The sequence below is a fragment of the Tachyglossus aculeatus genome, chromosome 4 (genome assembly GCF_015852505.1).
Source record: "Tachyglossus aculeatus isolate mTacAcu1 chromosome 4, mTacAcu1.pri, whole genome shotgun sequence".
Taxonomy (NCBI): domain Eukaryota; kingdom Metazoa; phylum Chordata; class Mammalia; order Monotremata; family Tachyglossidae; genus Tachyglossus; species Tachyglossus aculeatus.
Window position 1 is genome coordinate 104,398,534 of NC_052069.1, and position 13,984 is coordinate 104,412,517.

At 50.8% G+C, this 13,984-nt stretch overlaps 1 protein-coding gene across 2 annotated transcripts in view; it reads left to right on the forward strand.

The window, feature by feature from the left end:
- The window catches only part of LHX6 (LIM homeobox 6), a 52,007-nt gene that overhangs the window by 27,283 nt on the left and 10,740 nt on the right, over positions 1-13,984 (forward strand). For both annotated transcript variants that reach the window (XM_038745123.1, XM_038745124.1), the window contains exons 5-6: positions 2,266-2,486; positions 13,800-13,900. In XM_038745123.1, coding sequence (XP_038601051.1) covers positions 2,266-2,486; positions 13,800-13,900 — 322 coding nt within the window. The remainder of the gene's footprint in view (positions 1-2,265; positions 2,487-13,799; positions 13,901-13,984) is intronic.

The following is a 13,984-nucleotide window of genomic DNA, read 5'->3' on the forward strand; positions in this document are numbered from 1 at the left end:
CAAGTCACTTAACTTCTCTGTGCCTCAGTTACCTCATCTGTAAAAGGGGATGAAGACTGTGAGCCCCTCGTGGGACAACCTGATTACTTTGCATCTATCTCAGCACATAGAAAGTGCTTAACAAATAGCAACATTATTATTATTATTATACAGTGCTGAGACTTCTTACTCTTATGGCTCTCTTGGTTTCTTTGCCTCTGGTCACTAGTGCTTTAAATCAATTTACCTTCCTGAACATGTTTACCTGTCCTGCCTTTCCCACAGTACCCTCCAGGGCTGGGACCCCTCCACCCCTTCTTTTGATGATATTTCACTCAATCATATTTACTGAGCTCTTACTGTGTTCAGAGCACTGTACTAAGTGCTTGGAAAGTACAATTCAGCAACAGATAGAGATAATCTCTACCCAACAATGGGTTCACAGTCTAGAAGTGGGGAGACAGACAACAAAACAGAACAAGTTGACAGGCACCAATAGCATGAAAATGCTAAGTGATTACTTTGTGTCAAGCACTGTTCTAAGTGCTGAGGTAAATACAAGTTAATCAGGTAAGACAGTCCCCTGTCTCACACAGGACTTGTAATCTAAATAGGAGGGAATACAGGTATTTCATCTCCATTTTACGGTTGAGGAAAATGAGGCACAGAGAAGTTAAGGGACTTGCCCAAGGTCACACAGCAGGCAACTGGCAGAGCTGGAATTAGAACCCAGGTCCTCTGACTTCGAGACCTATGCTGTTTCCAATAGGGCATGCTATTTCCCTCTCGCCCTTCTACTTAGCATCAGCAGCATCAGGACAGTATAAGTGCGTCTGCTATGTATTCAACATCAATTTGTCAGGGTCCCTTTCATCTTTTCTTTCCCTTCTCCCAACAACCAGGACTCGGGGGTGATTCTGTGTCTGGGATGCCCTATCTCCACCATTAGACATGTCTGCTAACTCTGTTGTACTCTCCCAAGCACTCAGTACAGTGCTCTGCACACAGTAAGCACTTAAAAAATACCATTGATTGTTTGATTAGACCATCAGCTTCTTGAAGGCAGATATCAGGTCTTTTCTTTTCTCTGTTCCCTGCTCCCATCGCCTATTTAACCAATGAATTAATGAGTGAATCAATTAATCAATTTAATAAGCATTTAGTGTGTGCGGAGCATTGCACTGACATTTGTTGGGGGAGACTATAGTAGAGTTAGAAGACATGATCCTGCCCTCATGGAGCTTACAGTCTAATAGGGGAGACAGGCACAAAATACATTTTAGCAACACAGAAGAAGAGAATGGAGAGATGGGTATGTGGATGAATAAATGCTTAGATGGAGAAAGTATAGTGTCTACCAACGCTGTTATTATTGTATTCTCCCAAGTGCTTAGTACAGTGCTCTGCACATAGTAAGTGCTCAATAAATACCACTGATTCAGTCAATCACATTTATTGAGCACTTAATATGTGCAGAGCACTGTACTAAGGACTTGAGAGAATACAACAGTATAATAGAGTTGATACATTCCTGCCCACAGTGAGCTTAGAGTCTAGTAGATGAGCTGCTTGATTGTTAGGGGAGTTATGTAAATTGATATGTACAGAAGTCCTACGCGGGGTTGTGAGTGCATAAGTGCTGATGTGGAATAAAAGTACTGAGGTGAGGTGAGTTGCAAGACATGATCTGGGAAGAATAAAATGAACCAGGAAATCCCTCTTAGGGGAGATGGGATTACAGTTTAGTGTTTGTGACTGTACTGGGTCTCCCATCATACTGCCAGCCTCTTGAGGTCAGGTACATTTTATTATTATTATTACTACTACTAATAATAACAATAATATCTTTGAAGCTCTTACAATGTGCCAAGCACGGTATTAAGCAGTGGGATAGATACAAGGTTTTCAGGTTGGACACAATCCCTGTCCCACATGGGGCTCACAATCTTAATTCCCATTTTACAGATGAGGTAATTGAGGCACAGAGAAGTGAATTGACTTGCCTGAGGTCAGAAAGCAGACAAGTGGCAGAACCGGGATTAGAACCCAGGTCCTTTTGACATCCAGGCCCGAGCTTCTTCACCCTCTGTCCCTCCCCTCAGTGCCCAGTACAGAATCACTCCCGGGGGGCTCAGAACAGATAGCTTATTGATTGTTTCTGCTCCTCCCCAGGATCCCATCTGCTTCTCTACCATCGATTGAGGGGTCGGGGGGGAATGAAAAAGCAGAATTTTCCTCAGTCATCCCAGCATTCCTCATCTCAGCCCCCCTCCTTTTGTCTTGCAGTCGGTTTGGTACAAAGTGTGCCCGGTGTGGCCGGCAGATCTACGCCAGCGACTGGGTGCGGAGAGCTCGGGGCAACGCTTACCACCTGGCCTGTTTCGCCTGCTTCTCCTGCAAGCGCCAGCTGTCCACTGGAGAGGAGTTTGGGCTGGTGGAGGAGAAGGTGCTCTGTCGGATCCATTATGACACCATGATTGAGAACCTCAAACGAGCAGCTGAGAACGGTATGTAGAGGCCCCTACCCTTTATCTCTGTCCTGGGACTGCCTCACTGCCATGTGGCGGGGGACCCCCTTCCTTCTCCAAGTTTGCCCTTCTGTACAGCCCAATTGATGCAGGGAGCACCTGGCATTGCCATGACATCTGAACAGGATAAACTTGCTGCTTTCCTGGATCTCCCTTCCCCACTGCCAGAACCTATCACCACCAGCATTGAATTGGCTGGAGTCTCAAGCTGCAAGAGACCTTCAGAGGTCATCTTGTCCCAACCCCTGTTTCCAGGCAAGGACTCTTCTTTTTCCATAACCTACCATCTGCTAGATCCCCTGGTCCTTGGAAATAAGTCCCCCTGTTTCTCTTGGCTGCTGACATACTGAGAATGATGGTTCTTTAGGGCCGTGGGTCTCTGGCCAATCACTATCTCCCCACAGCATCCCTGCTTTTTGGGTCACTCTAGGGGCTCTCTCTGTTCTGCTCTTCCACTTGCCAGCGTTCATTCTCAGAGAAGGACGGGGAGGTCTCAGGGAGGACTGGAGAGGCCCAGGGAGGCCCTTGGACAGCTCTCCCAGCTCCAGGAAGCTTTCCTCCTCAGGGTTGACTGGGGTCCCCCCGCAGTGCTTCCCTGCCCTTTATCACCAGGCTCACTGGCCTTTCTTTGTGGCATCAGGGTCAGGAAGCAGTAGGGATTCTGAGGGGATGACTCATAAATCTAGAAGGTGGGAAAGCTGGCCAGCTGACAAGTCCCTTCCCATAACTTTCCACCGGCCCGGCCCTTGCAAGGATCAGGCTGGTCATTTCCCGGCCGGGCCAGACCCCTGGATGGGTCTCTGGGTTCCTGTAAATGAGATTGGGAAGGGAGACGTGTGGAGGGGGGAGGTCGGGGGAAGAGGAGGAAGGGAGCATCTGCTTTCCCCATTAGTGGACCTCCCCCCCCATCCCCCGACCCACCCAGCCTCCTGGGACAATCCAGGCCAGGGAAGGTCAGCTCCTCCATGGAGCAGCTCCCTTCCCCTTGAACCGAGTCCAGCTCCACCTTCCTGAATGACAACAGCACAATCAACATGGGGGTGGGGGAGAGACTGGGATAGTGATGGTGGTTGGGGGGGACAGGGGGGGAACATGAGCAGTCCTCTTCCTAGCTGAGGGCAGGTAGAGTAGGTCCGCCAAGTGAACGTAGCATCAAATTCCAGCTCAGGGGTTGGTGATGGGATTGGGGGTCCAGGCTGGGGCTGAGTTCTGGACTGAAGATAGGGCTGAGAACAAGGTTCGTTGGGGGGGACGGTGACCGGGCCTGAGATCTGGAGATCTGGTATTTGTTAAGCACTTACTATGTGCCAGGCACTGTACTAAGCTCTGGAGTAGATACAAAGTAATCGGATTGTGCGGCACAGTCCCTGTCTCTCATAGGGCTCACAGTCTTAATCCCCATTTTACAGATGAGATAAGTGAAGTGACTTGTCCGAGGTAACACAGCAGACAAGTGGTGGTGCTGAGATTAGAACCCAGGGATTAGAAGCAGCGTGGCTCAATGGAAAGAGCCCGGGCTTGGGAGTCAGAGGTCATGGGTTCTAATCCTGGCTCTGCCGCTTGTCAGCTGTGTGACTTTGGGCAAGTCACTTGGCTTCTCTGGGCCTCAGTTACCTCATCTGCAAAATGGGGATTAAGACTGTGAGCTCCAAGTGGGACAACCTGATCTCCTTATATCCCCGCCAGCGCTTAGAGCAGTGCTTTGCACAGAGTAAGCACTTAACAAATACCATCATTATTATTATTATTAGAACAACTAGGCCACATTGGGACTTCAGAAAGCATGGTGATGGGGTTGGAAGGAGAAGAGGGAGTGACCTGGAGAAGGAAAGAATGAGAGAAAGACAGAGGCAGAGAGGGAGAGAGAAGGGTTTCCATTCTCTCCCTGCCCCCGGGCCCCCCAGCCACCTCAGGCATTCTTGCATGGAGGAGTGGGCTTCCTTCTGATCTCTGAGTCCTCCCCAGCCCCAGGGGAGAGGTGAGTGTCAGCCCCAACTTGAGAGTAAGGTGAGGGAGACAGGGGTCATCCTGGGAGGAAGGCTGGGGCTAGGGGCCCTGTCTAGGTAGGGCGTGAAGCAGCCAAACTCAGGATTAGCTCTTTGGCCGTCTAGAGGGAGTCACCGGGCGGCAGAGCCGGGGCCTTTCCTGATCAGCCGCACAGACGGTTCCCGGTGGCTTCCTTTCCTCCCGTGACTGGGATGATGGATGACGGCGGGGCTGAGGGAGAGGGCCGGGGCAGGGGCTGGACGATGGGTGGGCCGGGTGCCAGGAACTCCTGAATCTATAACCACTCCTCACCTCCCTCTACTCACTTCCCATCCTAATCCCAGGGCCCTCTTGGACCTGGGAGTCCATTCTGGAGGTGCTGAGGGCTGCTGCCCTCTCCTGTTTTCAGCTGGTGCGGAAAGTGATGGGGAGGCAAAGTTTTCATCCCCACAGCCTTGTTTACCCATCCAGACAAGGTCTGAGCTGCTCCAGAGGGGGCTGAAAAGGCCCTACAGCACATACTTCTGGCCTAGTAGCTCTGTAACCTGCCTGCCATTCCCAAACTCCATCCTACACTCTCCCCTTAAAATCCTGGCCCCCTTTGGGCCCTGCCCTTAAGCGAAAGCTGGCATCTCTGCCAGCTCTGTTTCCCTCGCTCTGGGAACCATTGTTTCTGCCCAACACACAGATGGGAAACTGAGACCCAGAATGGCCCAGGAGTAGGCCTGAATTCCATGGCAGGGTTTGGATTTGACCTCAGATTCACAGCTCATTGCCTCAGTTTCCCTATCAAGAAGCTGAAGAACAGTACTTAGTACTCCCCCATTGAAACAGCGTGGCCTAGTGAATAGAGCACAGGCCTGAGGGTCAGAAGGACCTGGATTTTAATTCTGGCTCTTCCACTTGTCTGCTGTGTTACCTTGGGCAAGTTACTTAATTTCTCTGTGCCTCAGTTCCCTCACCTGTAAAATGGGGATGAACACTGTGAGTCCTATGTGGGACAGGGACTAGGTACAACCTGATTATCTTGTATCTACCCCAGCACTTAGAACAATGCCTGGGACATAGTAAGTGCTTAACAAATGCCATTATTCTTATTATTGGTGGGAGGGTGACAGGGGATGGTCACGACCTGGGCTTTAGTGTGCGAACTGCTGTGTAGAGTTGGACTGGGAGTAGCTGCCGTTTGCAAAGAGTTGGAAGAGAGGGTGAAGGGCCTAGGGTGTGGAGACAACTCCAGCCCTGGGTGCCGGGACCTGTCTCCCACAGCTGTGGGGACTGTTCCTGCCCCTGGGGAAGAAGATGAAGGTGAGGCAGAGTTGGAGGCAGAAGGAGTTAGAACTGTGTTGGGAGCTAGACTCAGGGGGTGAGGTCAGAACTGGGTCAGCAGGGATGGCGGGGGTGGGTGATCCCTGAGGGTTCAGCCCTCTGGGCGAGCTTTCCCAGTCCATCCTGGGGTCACAGCCAGTGCTGGTGAGTGGTTGCTGTGCCATCAGAGCCGACAGGGCTGAAGCTTCCCTGCCCTGCAGGGAGAGAGCAGGGGGAGGGGATTAGGAAGCCCTAATGGAGCAGCCTGCTCCGTGACCCCCTGCCCCAGCCTGGTCTGCGGGGAAGGGGGAGAGGAAGGAAACTGGGAGAACATGGCAGAGAAGGATCGCAGATGGCTCCGCATCGGAGGACCCTTCAGTTCTGGAGGGCTGACTGACCTCGGGGGAGTCACGGAATCATTGACTCCTTGGGTTGGAAGGGATGTAATAACAACTGGTATTTGTTAAGTACTTACAATGTGCCAAGCACTGTAGTAGATATAAGATAATCAAGCAACATAGCCTGATGGAGAGAGCACGGGCTTGAGAGTCAGAGGACCCGGGTTCCAATTCTGGCTCTGCCACTTGTTTGCTGTCTCTTGACTTCTCTGTGCCTCAGTTACCTCATTTGTACAATGGGGATTAAATCCCCCTCCCTCCGATTTAGACCCACATGGGATAAGGACTGTGTCCAACCTGATGATCTTACATCTACCCTAGTGCTTAGCACAGTGCTTAGCACATAGTAAGTGCTTCACAAATATCATTTGAAAAAATAAAAGACACAGTCCCTTTCCACATGGGGCTCACGGTCTAAGGGGGAGGGAGAAGGGGTATTTAATCCCTATTTTACAGATGAGGAAACTGATGGACAGAGACATTAAATGACTGGCCCAAGAACTCATAGCAGGGTGGCAGAGCTGGGACTAGAACCCAGGCCTCTTGATTCCCAGGCTTTAGGCTAGGACTTGCTGCTTTTAGATGTAAGGAGGTCCTCTAGTCCAGCTCCCTACCCCTGGGGAGGACAACCCCTAACCGACCCAGAAAAATATCAGTCAATGCCCTGAGAGGGACTGCTAAGATGTCACCTGCAGCAGTTGGAGCTGAGATACTTGGAAATACAGAATTCCTTTGCCTGGTCCTGGACTCTCCAACTCCCACCTAAGACAGTTGCCTGCCAAGGAGGAAAGTGAGAAGGAGGACGAGGAGGAAGGGATGAAGGAAGCTGATTAAAGTCAAACCCACTGTCTGCAATTCCTTCCGCCATCCCCCCTTCCTGACCCACCCCCCGCCATTCTCTTCCCACCACCTGCCACTTAGCACTCCATTCCCCAGGGTGGGGAAACCAGTGTTTACACTACAGAAGTGGATTGGGGGTGGGGAGGGGGTGCACACTCAGGATGGGCAGGGCCTCACAAGGGAGCCGTTAGAAGGGGAATAAAATCTGTGTGGTTTCTGTTTATGATCCCTTGATAAGAGGGGGAAACAGGTCTGGTCAGGCAAGGGGGGTGCAAGGGGGCTTGTGGCCAGCTTGGAGCGTCCCTGGATGTTCGTCCAGACCCCAGATTCTGCCCCAACCCTGACACCATAGCTGGGTCCAAGGATCAGTCACTGGGTCACTCTTTGCGAGAGATGGGCTTCCCGGACCCGAGTGGATGTTTCTGACATTTGGAGGCTGGTCACCAGTTCTGAGGTATCTGGGGCCCTTCCCCCAGGGCGGCCTAGTGGAAGGAGCCCTGGCCTGGGAATCAGTTGACCTGGATTCTAATCCCGGCAAATCACTTCTCTGTGAAGTGGGGATTAAGACGCTGACCCCCATGTGGTACAGGGACTGCGCCCGACCTGATCATCCTCTATCTACTCCAGCGCTTAGTACAGTGCCTGGTACACACTAAGCACTTGACAAATACCAGTTTAAAAAAGGGATACCTTGTACTTGTTTTTTCTTCTCTTTAGAATCAGGGTTTTGCAATAGGGGCCATGAAGAGAAGGGGGTGGGGTTGGGGCTGCCAGTAGGTCTGGGAACCGCTGCTGGTCTGTGGAGCAGCAGAGACCTCTGGAGATCTCACAGCTGTAGTCAACTGCTCTAAGGATGTGGGGCTTGGATTGTAGGTGAGAAGCAGCTAGGCCTAGTGGATACAGCCCGAACCTAGGAGTCAGAAGGACCTGGGTTTTAATCCTACCTCCTCTGTGTGCTGTGTGACCTTGTTAGGTCATTTAACTTCTCTGTGTTCCATGTACCTCATCTGAAAAATGGGGATTAAAACTGTGAGTCCCATGTGGGACATGGACTGTATCCAACCTGGCTAGCTTTTATCTACCCCAGTGCTTAGTACAGTGCCTAGCGTATAGTAAGCGCTTAACAAATACTATTACAAAAAAACTGTGTTGTGGGTGTGGTGGATTTGGTGACTTGGGTGATAGATCTGTTTGAAGGGGTTGTGGTTGCTATGCAATAATGTGGGTGGAGATTTGGAAGATTAGAGTGATCTTTGGGGTGGTTGTGACGGTTATGGCAGCGGATGTGTTGGCTGAGGTTGTTGAGTTTCTGGTTGCATACAAAGTGGTTATAGTTGTTGCTGCGGTGGTTGTGGTTATGGTGGTTATAATTATGAGGACAATGGGGGTGATTATGGTTATGGTGGTTACGGTTGTGGTGGTTAGAGTCATGACTGTGATGGATCTAGTTGTAGTTGTGGTGGCTGTGGTTGTGATGGTTGTGATTATAATGACCCCTTTGCTGTCTTCCCTTGGTCATCGCCTGTCATCCCCCTCACCCTAACCCTCACCTCAACCCCAATCATCTCACTCCTCAGCCTACGTGGCATCACTGAGTCTCCCCTTCTTGGGGGCTTTGAGAGGGGGAGTAGACCACCCTCTGTGAGGGGCACTCCCATCCAAGTCTCTCCCTCCCTGCTGCCTTGTGACAAGGATTGTGTCTACCAACTCTGTTTCATTGTTCTCTCCCAAGCTCTTAGTACAATGATCTCCACATAGTAGGCGCTCAGTGAATACAACTGACTGGTTGATTGATTAGGAACTCGGTCCATGTCACTAATGTGTGCTCTTGATGAGGGGGTATTGGTCATCTCAGTGAGAAACTCCTGGTTTAGTGTGACCTGGACACAGGGAGGCACTGGGACTGGTGTTTGGGCCCAGGAAAGTGGGGATCAGGTGACCCCAGGCTTGTATGAGTTGGGGGTAAGGCTTGGACTCCGCTCTCTGGGGTAGGTGAGCAAGAACCGCTGAGGCCCTCAGATTTTAGAAACAGGGATGCGTTACATTTTGGGGTGCAATTTGGATTTCCCAGGAGGAACCTTGGGGTGCGCTGGAGGGGGTGGTGCAGTTTGGGACAGGGGAAGGTGGCTTGAGTCCTGGAATCTCCTCTCTTCTGGCTAGTACTGGCAGAGCAACGGGGGGGCAGGAGAGACTGCTGGGCTGGGGCACAGAGAGGGCAAAGGGGAAGGAGCTGGGCAGGGAGGAGTTAGGAGGGAAGAATGACCGAGGGGGTTAATCACGAAGCCGTTTCTCCTCTCTGAGCAAACTCCCTTATGCCCCTGCTATAAAAACAAACTGAGGCGGCTGAAGGCCGAATCCCATCCATCATCTTACAAGAACCCGTCAAGCCATGTGAGAAAATGCTTCAACTTGGGCCAAGAGCACCCCTGGGGGCCCAGCCCACAGAGTCCTTTAAGGGAGGGTCAGGGTAATGCGATTTCACGGGACCAGCCTCCGCGGACCCTCGGATCAGAGACCCCAGGCCCTTCCACGCTGCCCTCCTGGAGCCCTAGACGGCCTCTGGCCCCTCTGGCTGCAAAGCCTCACCTGATGTGGGGGAGGTCCAGGGATTTGGCCAGATCAGGCTGTGCTGGCTCCGTTGCTCTGGCACAGAGCTCCCTGCCTCAGGGGGCTCTCTTTCAGCAGCGTGCCCAATCTGCTCCTTCCCATCTTGTTTCAGTGCCCATGACCTTGGGGAGAACTTGGGGCCTCTGGGGAAAGAGTTGCGCAGGCCCTGGGGTTGGAAGGGGAAGGGAGGCAGTATGACAGACTCTCTCTTCCATGGAGGCTTTAGACTGCGCTCAGGGCAGAGGGGAAGTAGCTGCCTCAGCCAGTCTCAATCTCTGTATTCCTCTTAATCTCTCTCTCTATCTCTGTCTTTCTCTTTCTGTATCCCTCTCACTCTCTCTCTCTGGGTATTTCTTTCAATCTCTGTCTTTGTATCCTTCTCAGTCTCTCTCTGTATCTCTCTCACTCCATCTCTGTAACCCTCTCAATTTCTGTCTCAGCATTTCTTTCTACTTCTCCGTCTGTATCCTTCTCAATGTCTCTGCTTCTCTATCAGTCTCAACCTGTCTGTCTCTGTATCCCTCTCAATCAGTCTATCCTTCTCAATCTGTCTTGGGATCTCTCACTTAATTGCTCTGTCTGTGTCTCATTGCCTCTGCATCCCTCTCAATCTCTATGTTTCTATATCTCTCTCAATCTTTTTTTCTTCCTTCCTCTCACCCCACATTTTCCACTAGTTCCCCAGGTGGCTGCGGGGCTCCAGAGGCAGAAAAAAGGAACAGAAATTGAGGCTCACAGTAGCCTTTTCAAGGGAGAGAAAGTATGAGCTGATACTATATGCCTCTACACTGTTAGTACCCCCGTTCCCAAGCCCTTCACAATCTAGAGCTCCCAGCTCCACTACTTGTCAACTGTGTGACCTTGGGCAAGCCACTTAACTTCTCCGTGCCTCAGTGACCTCACCTGTAAAAATGGGGATTAAGACTGTGAGCCCCACGTGGGACAACCTGATCACCTTGTATCCCCCCCAGTGCTTAGAACAGCGTTTTGCACATAGTAAGCGCTTAACAAATACTGTCATTATTTATTATTATTTAGAGCTGTTCAACCAGTAGCAGAACACCAGGGATGGGGCCAGGTCCTTTGTAAGGCCCTGATCACCTCCTTCCTTTCTTCTCTTTGGATTCTGCCACGGAATTTCCCCAGTGTGGGGAATTTTGCTTTTTCACCTCTGATCCAGTCACTTAACCTCACTGGCAGCCCTTGGCCCACCCGAGTCCAGGAGCCAGAGGCCTTGAGGATGATTCAGGGGAGACCCAGGGTGGTTGACCTGGAGATGTCTGTCTTTCTGGGAGACTTTGAGCAGTCTGAGCTCTTCTGACCCAGGCAGTTGCTGTTAGACAGAGGATCTCTTCAGACTTTATCTGGATCTGTTGTTAGGGAGGTGACAGGATCGGTGGGTGTCGGGAGTGGCTGCATCTCTGGGCTGAAAAGCCAACAGCTGGGGGTGGGTTTGGGAACCCTGGACTGCATTAGAACCAGCTGGGCCAACTGTACTGGGACTGTCTGGGCCAGGACCAGCTGGGCTAGGACTGGCTATGCCAATGCTGACTCCGTTGGGACCAGCCATACTAGGACCAGGCTTGCCGGCTGGGCCCTTACATGCTAACTCATGTTTGGGCATGTTGCCTTGGGCATGGCAGGGCACAACTGGAAGAGGTGCTTCCTCTGGAGCTTAGTGTGGCTAAGTGTTCAGGGGCAGGTGCTCGGCTGCAGGTGGTAGGGACTGGAATCCCCAAGGAGTGAGCCAGCAGAGGATCCTGTTTGGTGGAGGAAACGGGGTCAGGGTGGGGCAGGAGGGAGCTTCTGGGTCTGCCTCTGACTTGGGAAACGGTCTATTGGGTATTTCATTTGTATTGATACCTACCCATACTCTCCCCGACCACACATGTGCATTGCACACTGACATTTGTACTTACACAATACCCTTAGGCAAGCATACATATACACACACACACGCACCTCTATAACATGTTATCCCTTGTTTACAAAGATAACACTAATGACTGTGAGATCCTTTCCTATATGTGGATGTGATAAGCAGACAGATGTATGCCCAATCGATAGCCCATACCTACCTGTGAGCATGCAAAGAGTTACTGGCAACACCTGTTATCGTTCAGGAGACCACCTCAATTTTCTGATCTTTCCAAAGTCTCTGCTCAAGGCTGGGAATTCCTCTCCCATTTGTCTCACACCAGGCTGTTTTTCTGGGGCAGTCACCTTCTAAAAGCTTTCTTCTCTATCATTTTATTTTGAACCAGACTTTCAGTCTGCTTTTAAAATTATTTTTCTGCCTTTCCTCATGGGCTCTTCTTTCATTCACCACAGAAAACACACACACATACCCACACCAACCCATCTACTTATTTGCATAGAAATGTTCATAACACACAATGACAGATACTTTTGAACTTCCATAAGGTGTCTAGCTCTGCAGCAGTGCTTGGCGGGAACAGGACATGCATACACTCTCCTAAACTACCATACCCATATACCCACAATCCCCCCTAGGTTCATTCCTTCCTGGTTGTGGGGGATTCCTGAGCATCATTTAAAAATGTTTATTCCCAAACTTCCCACCATTCAGGGCACAGGCAGGGGGGATTGAGTGTGTGTTGGTTGGGAGTGGGGAGAGAGAAAGAGAAATAGAATGAATAACTGCCTCTCTCTTTCTCAACTGTAGAGCCTATGTTGGAAGCTCTTGGGGCAGTTAGGCAGAAGGGTTTTGCCACATTCTTTCTGGAGAAGACCAGCTTGCCATTCCAAGGGCTCCACTGAGTCAGGAAGGCCCTGTTCTGGCAGTCACAGCTGTAGTCGGGGCCAGACCTTCTCATCTGCCCCTTCCACTCTCCCTGTGCTGATGCCGGAGAGATCTCTGCTTCTGGCCCCAAGACCATTTCCTTTAGAGAAGCAGCATGGCCTAATGGAAAGAGTATAAGACTGGGAGTCAGGAGACGGGTTCTAAACTCAACTCTGCCACTTGCTTGGTTTTTGACCTTGGGGAAGTCACTTGACATTTCTGGGCTTCAGTTTCCTCATCTGTAAAATAGGGATTAAATCCCAGTTTTCCTTCCCCCTCAGCCGTGAGCCCTGTGTGGGACAGACAGAGATCTGAGTGTTTTGTATCTATCCCAGCACTTGGCACATAGTAAGTGCTCAAAAATGCCATTATTTTTATTATTATAATTATTAATAACCATGGGTACTGATTCACCCTTCGTTAGCCCTGGGTGTGAGGGTAGGGCTGGAGAAGTTTGAGAGAAGGGGAGTCCTTGACAGTGAGAGACTGAAGAGCTGGCTTTTCCACAGCCATAGCACAAGCTGGCATGAGCAGAGAATAAATCTACATGGGGAAGGTCCCAGGCAACCCTCTGGCTGATCAGTTGATCACCTGCCCCTGTTCATTTCTAGATCAACACCATTTTGAGTGACCGGTAAAGCTCGTATTATCAGTTCCACCTGGTCCAGAAAGGCAAACCTTTTGTTTCCATTATCCAAACTTTAACCAACAGATCCCAGTGTGGCTGGATAATTGGCTTTCTACCGCAAGCACAATGAGGCCTCCTATCCCTGCTTTCTCTTGCCTTTTCCTTCCGGTGGGCGTCCTTCAGTGCAAACATAAGCACCGGGGAGAGGAAAGGGCGGAAGTCAGGTCACACTCCTCGGCGGATGGTGTGGCCCTAGGCTAATGGGCCCCTGGGGAGGCCCAGAGGAACGGAAGGGGCATGCACGTGTGTTTATGGGCATACTTGAGATTTCCACGTGCTTCTCCCCATTCAGACTGTGTGAGTTCCTTGTGGGCAGAGAATGCATTTTTTGTTTCTCTTCATGCTTCTGAACAGATATAACCCTCTCTCAAACAATCAATCAATCAGTGGTATTTATTGAGCCCTTACTGTGTGCAGACCACTGTATACTAAGCACTTGGGAGAGTACCATACAACAGAATTGGTAGAACATGTTCCCTGCCCACAACAAGAACAAGATTACAGTCCAAGTGCTTAGTACAGTGCGCTGCCCTCGGTAGGTGCTCAATAAATACCATTACTAGTACCACTACTGCTACTATTACTACTACAGCTATCACTGCTACTACTACTACTACTACTATTACTACCACTGGGAGTAAAGCCTTGCTGTCTTGTCCTAGGTAACGGCATCACGTTAGAAGGGGCAGTGCCATCTGAACAAGACAGCCAGCCAAAGCCAGCCAAGAGGGCACGCACATCCTTCACGGCAGAACAGCTGCAGGTAACTCTGGAAGTGGGTATGGTGGTGGCAGTGAGATCCTGGGGGAGAGGGGGGAGCTTTCCCTCTTGATCCACACCCCTTTTC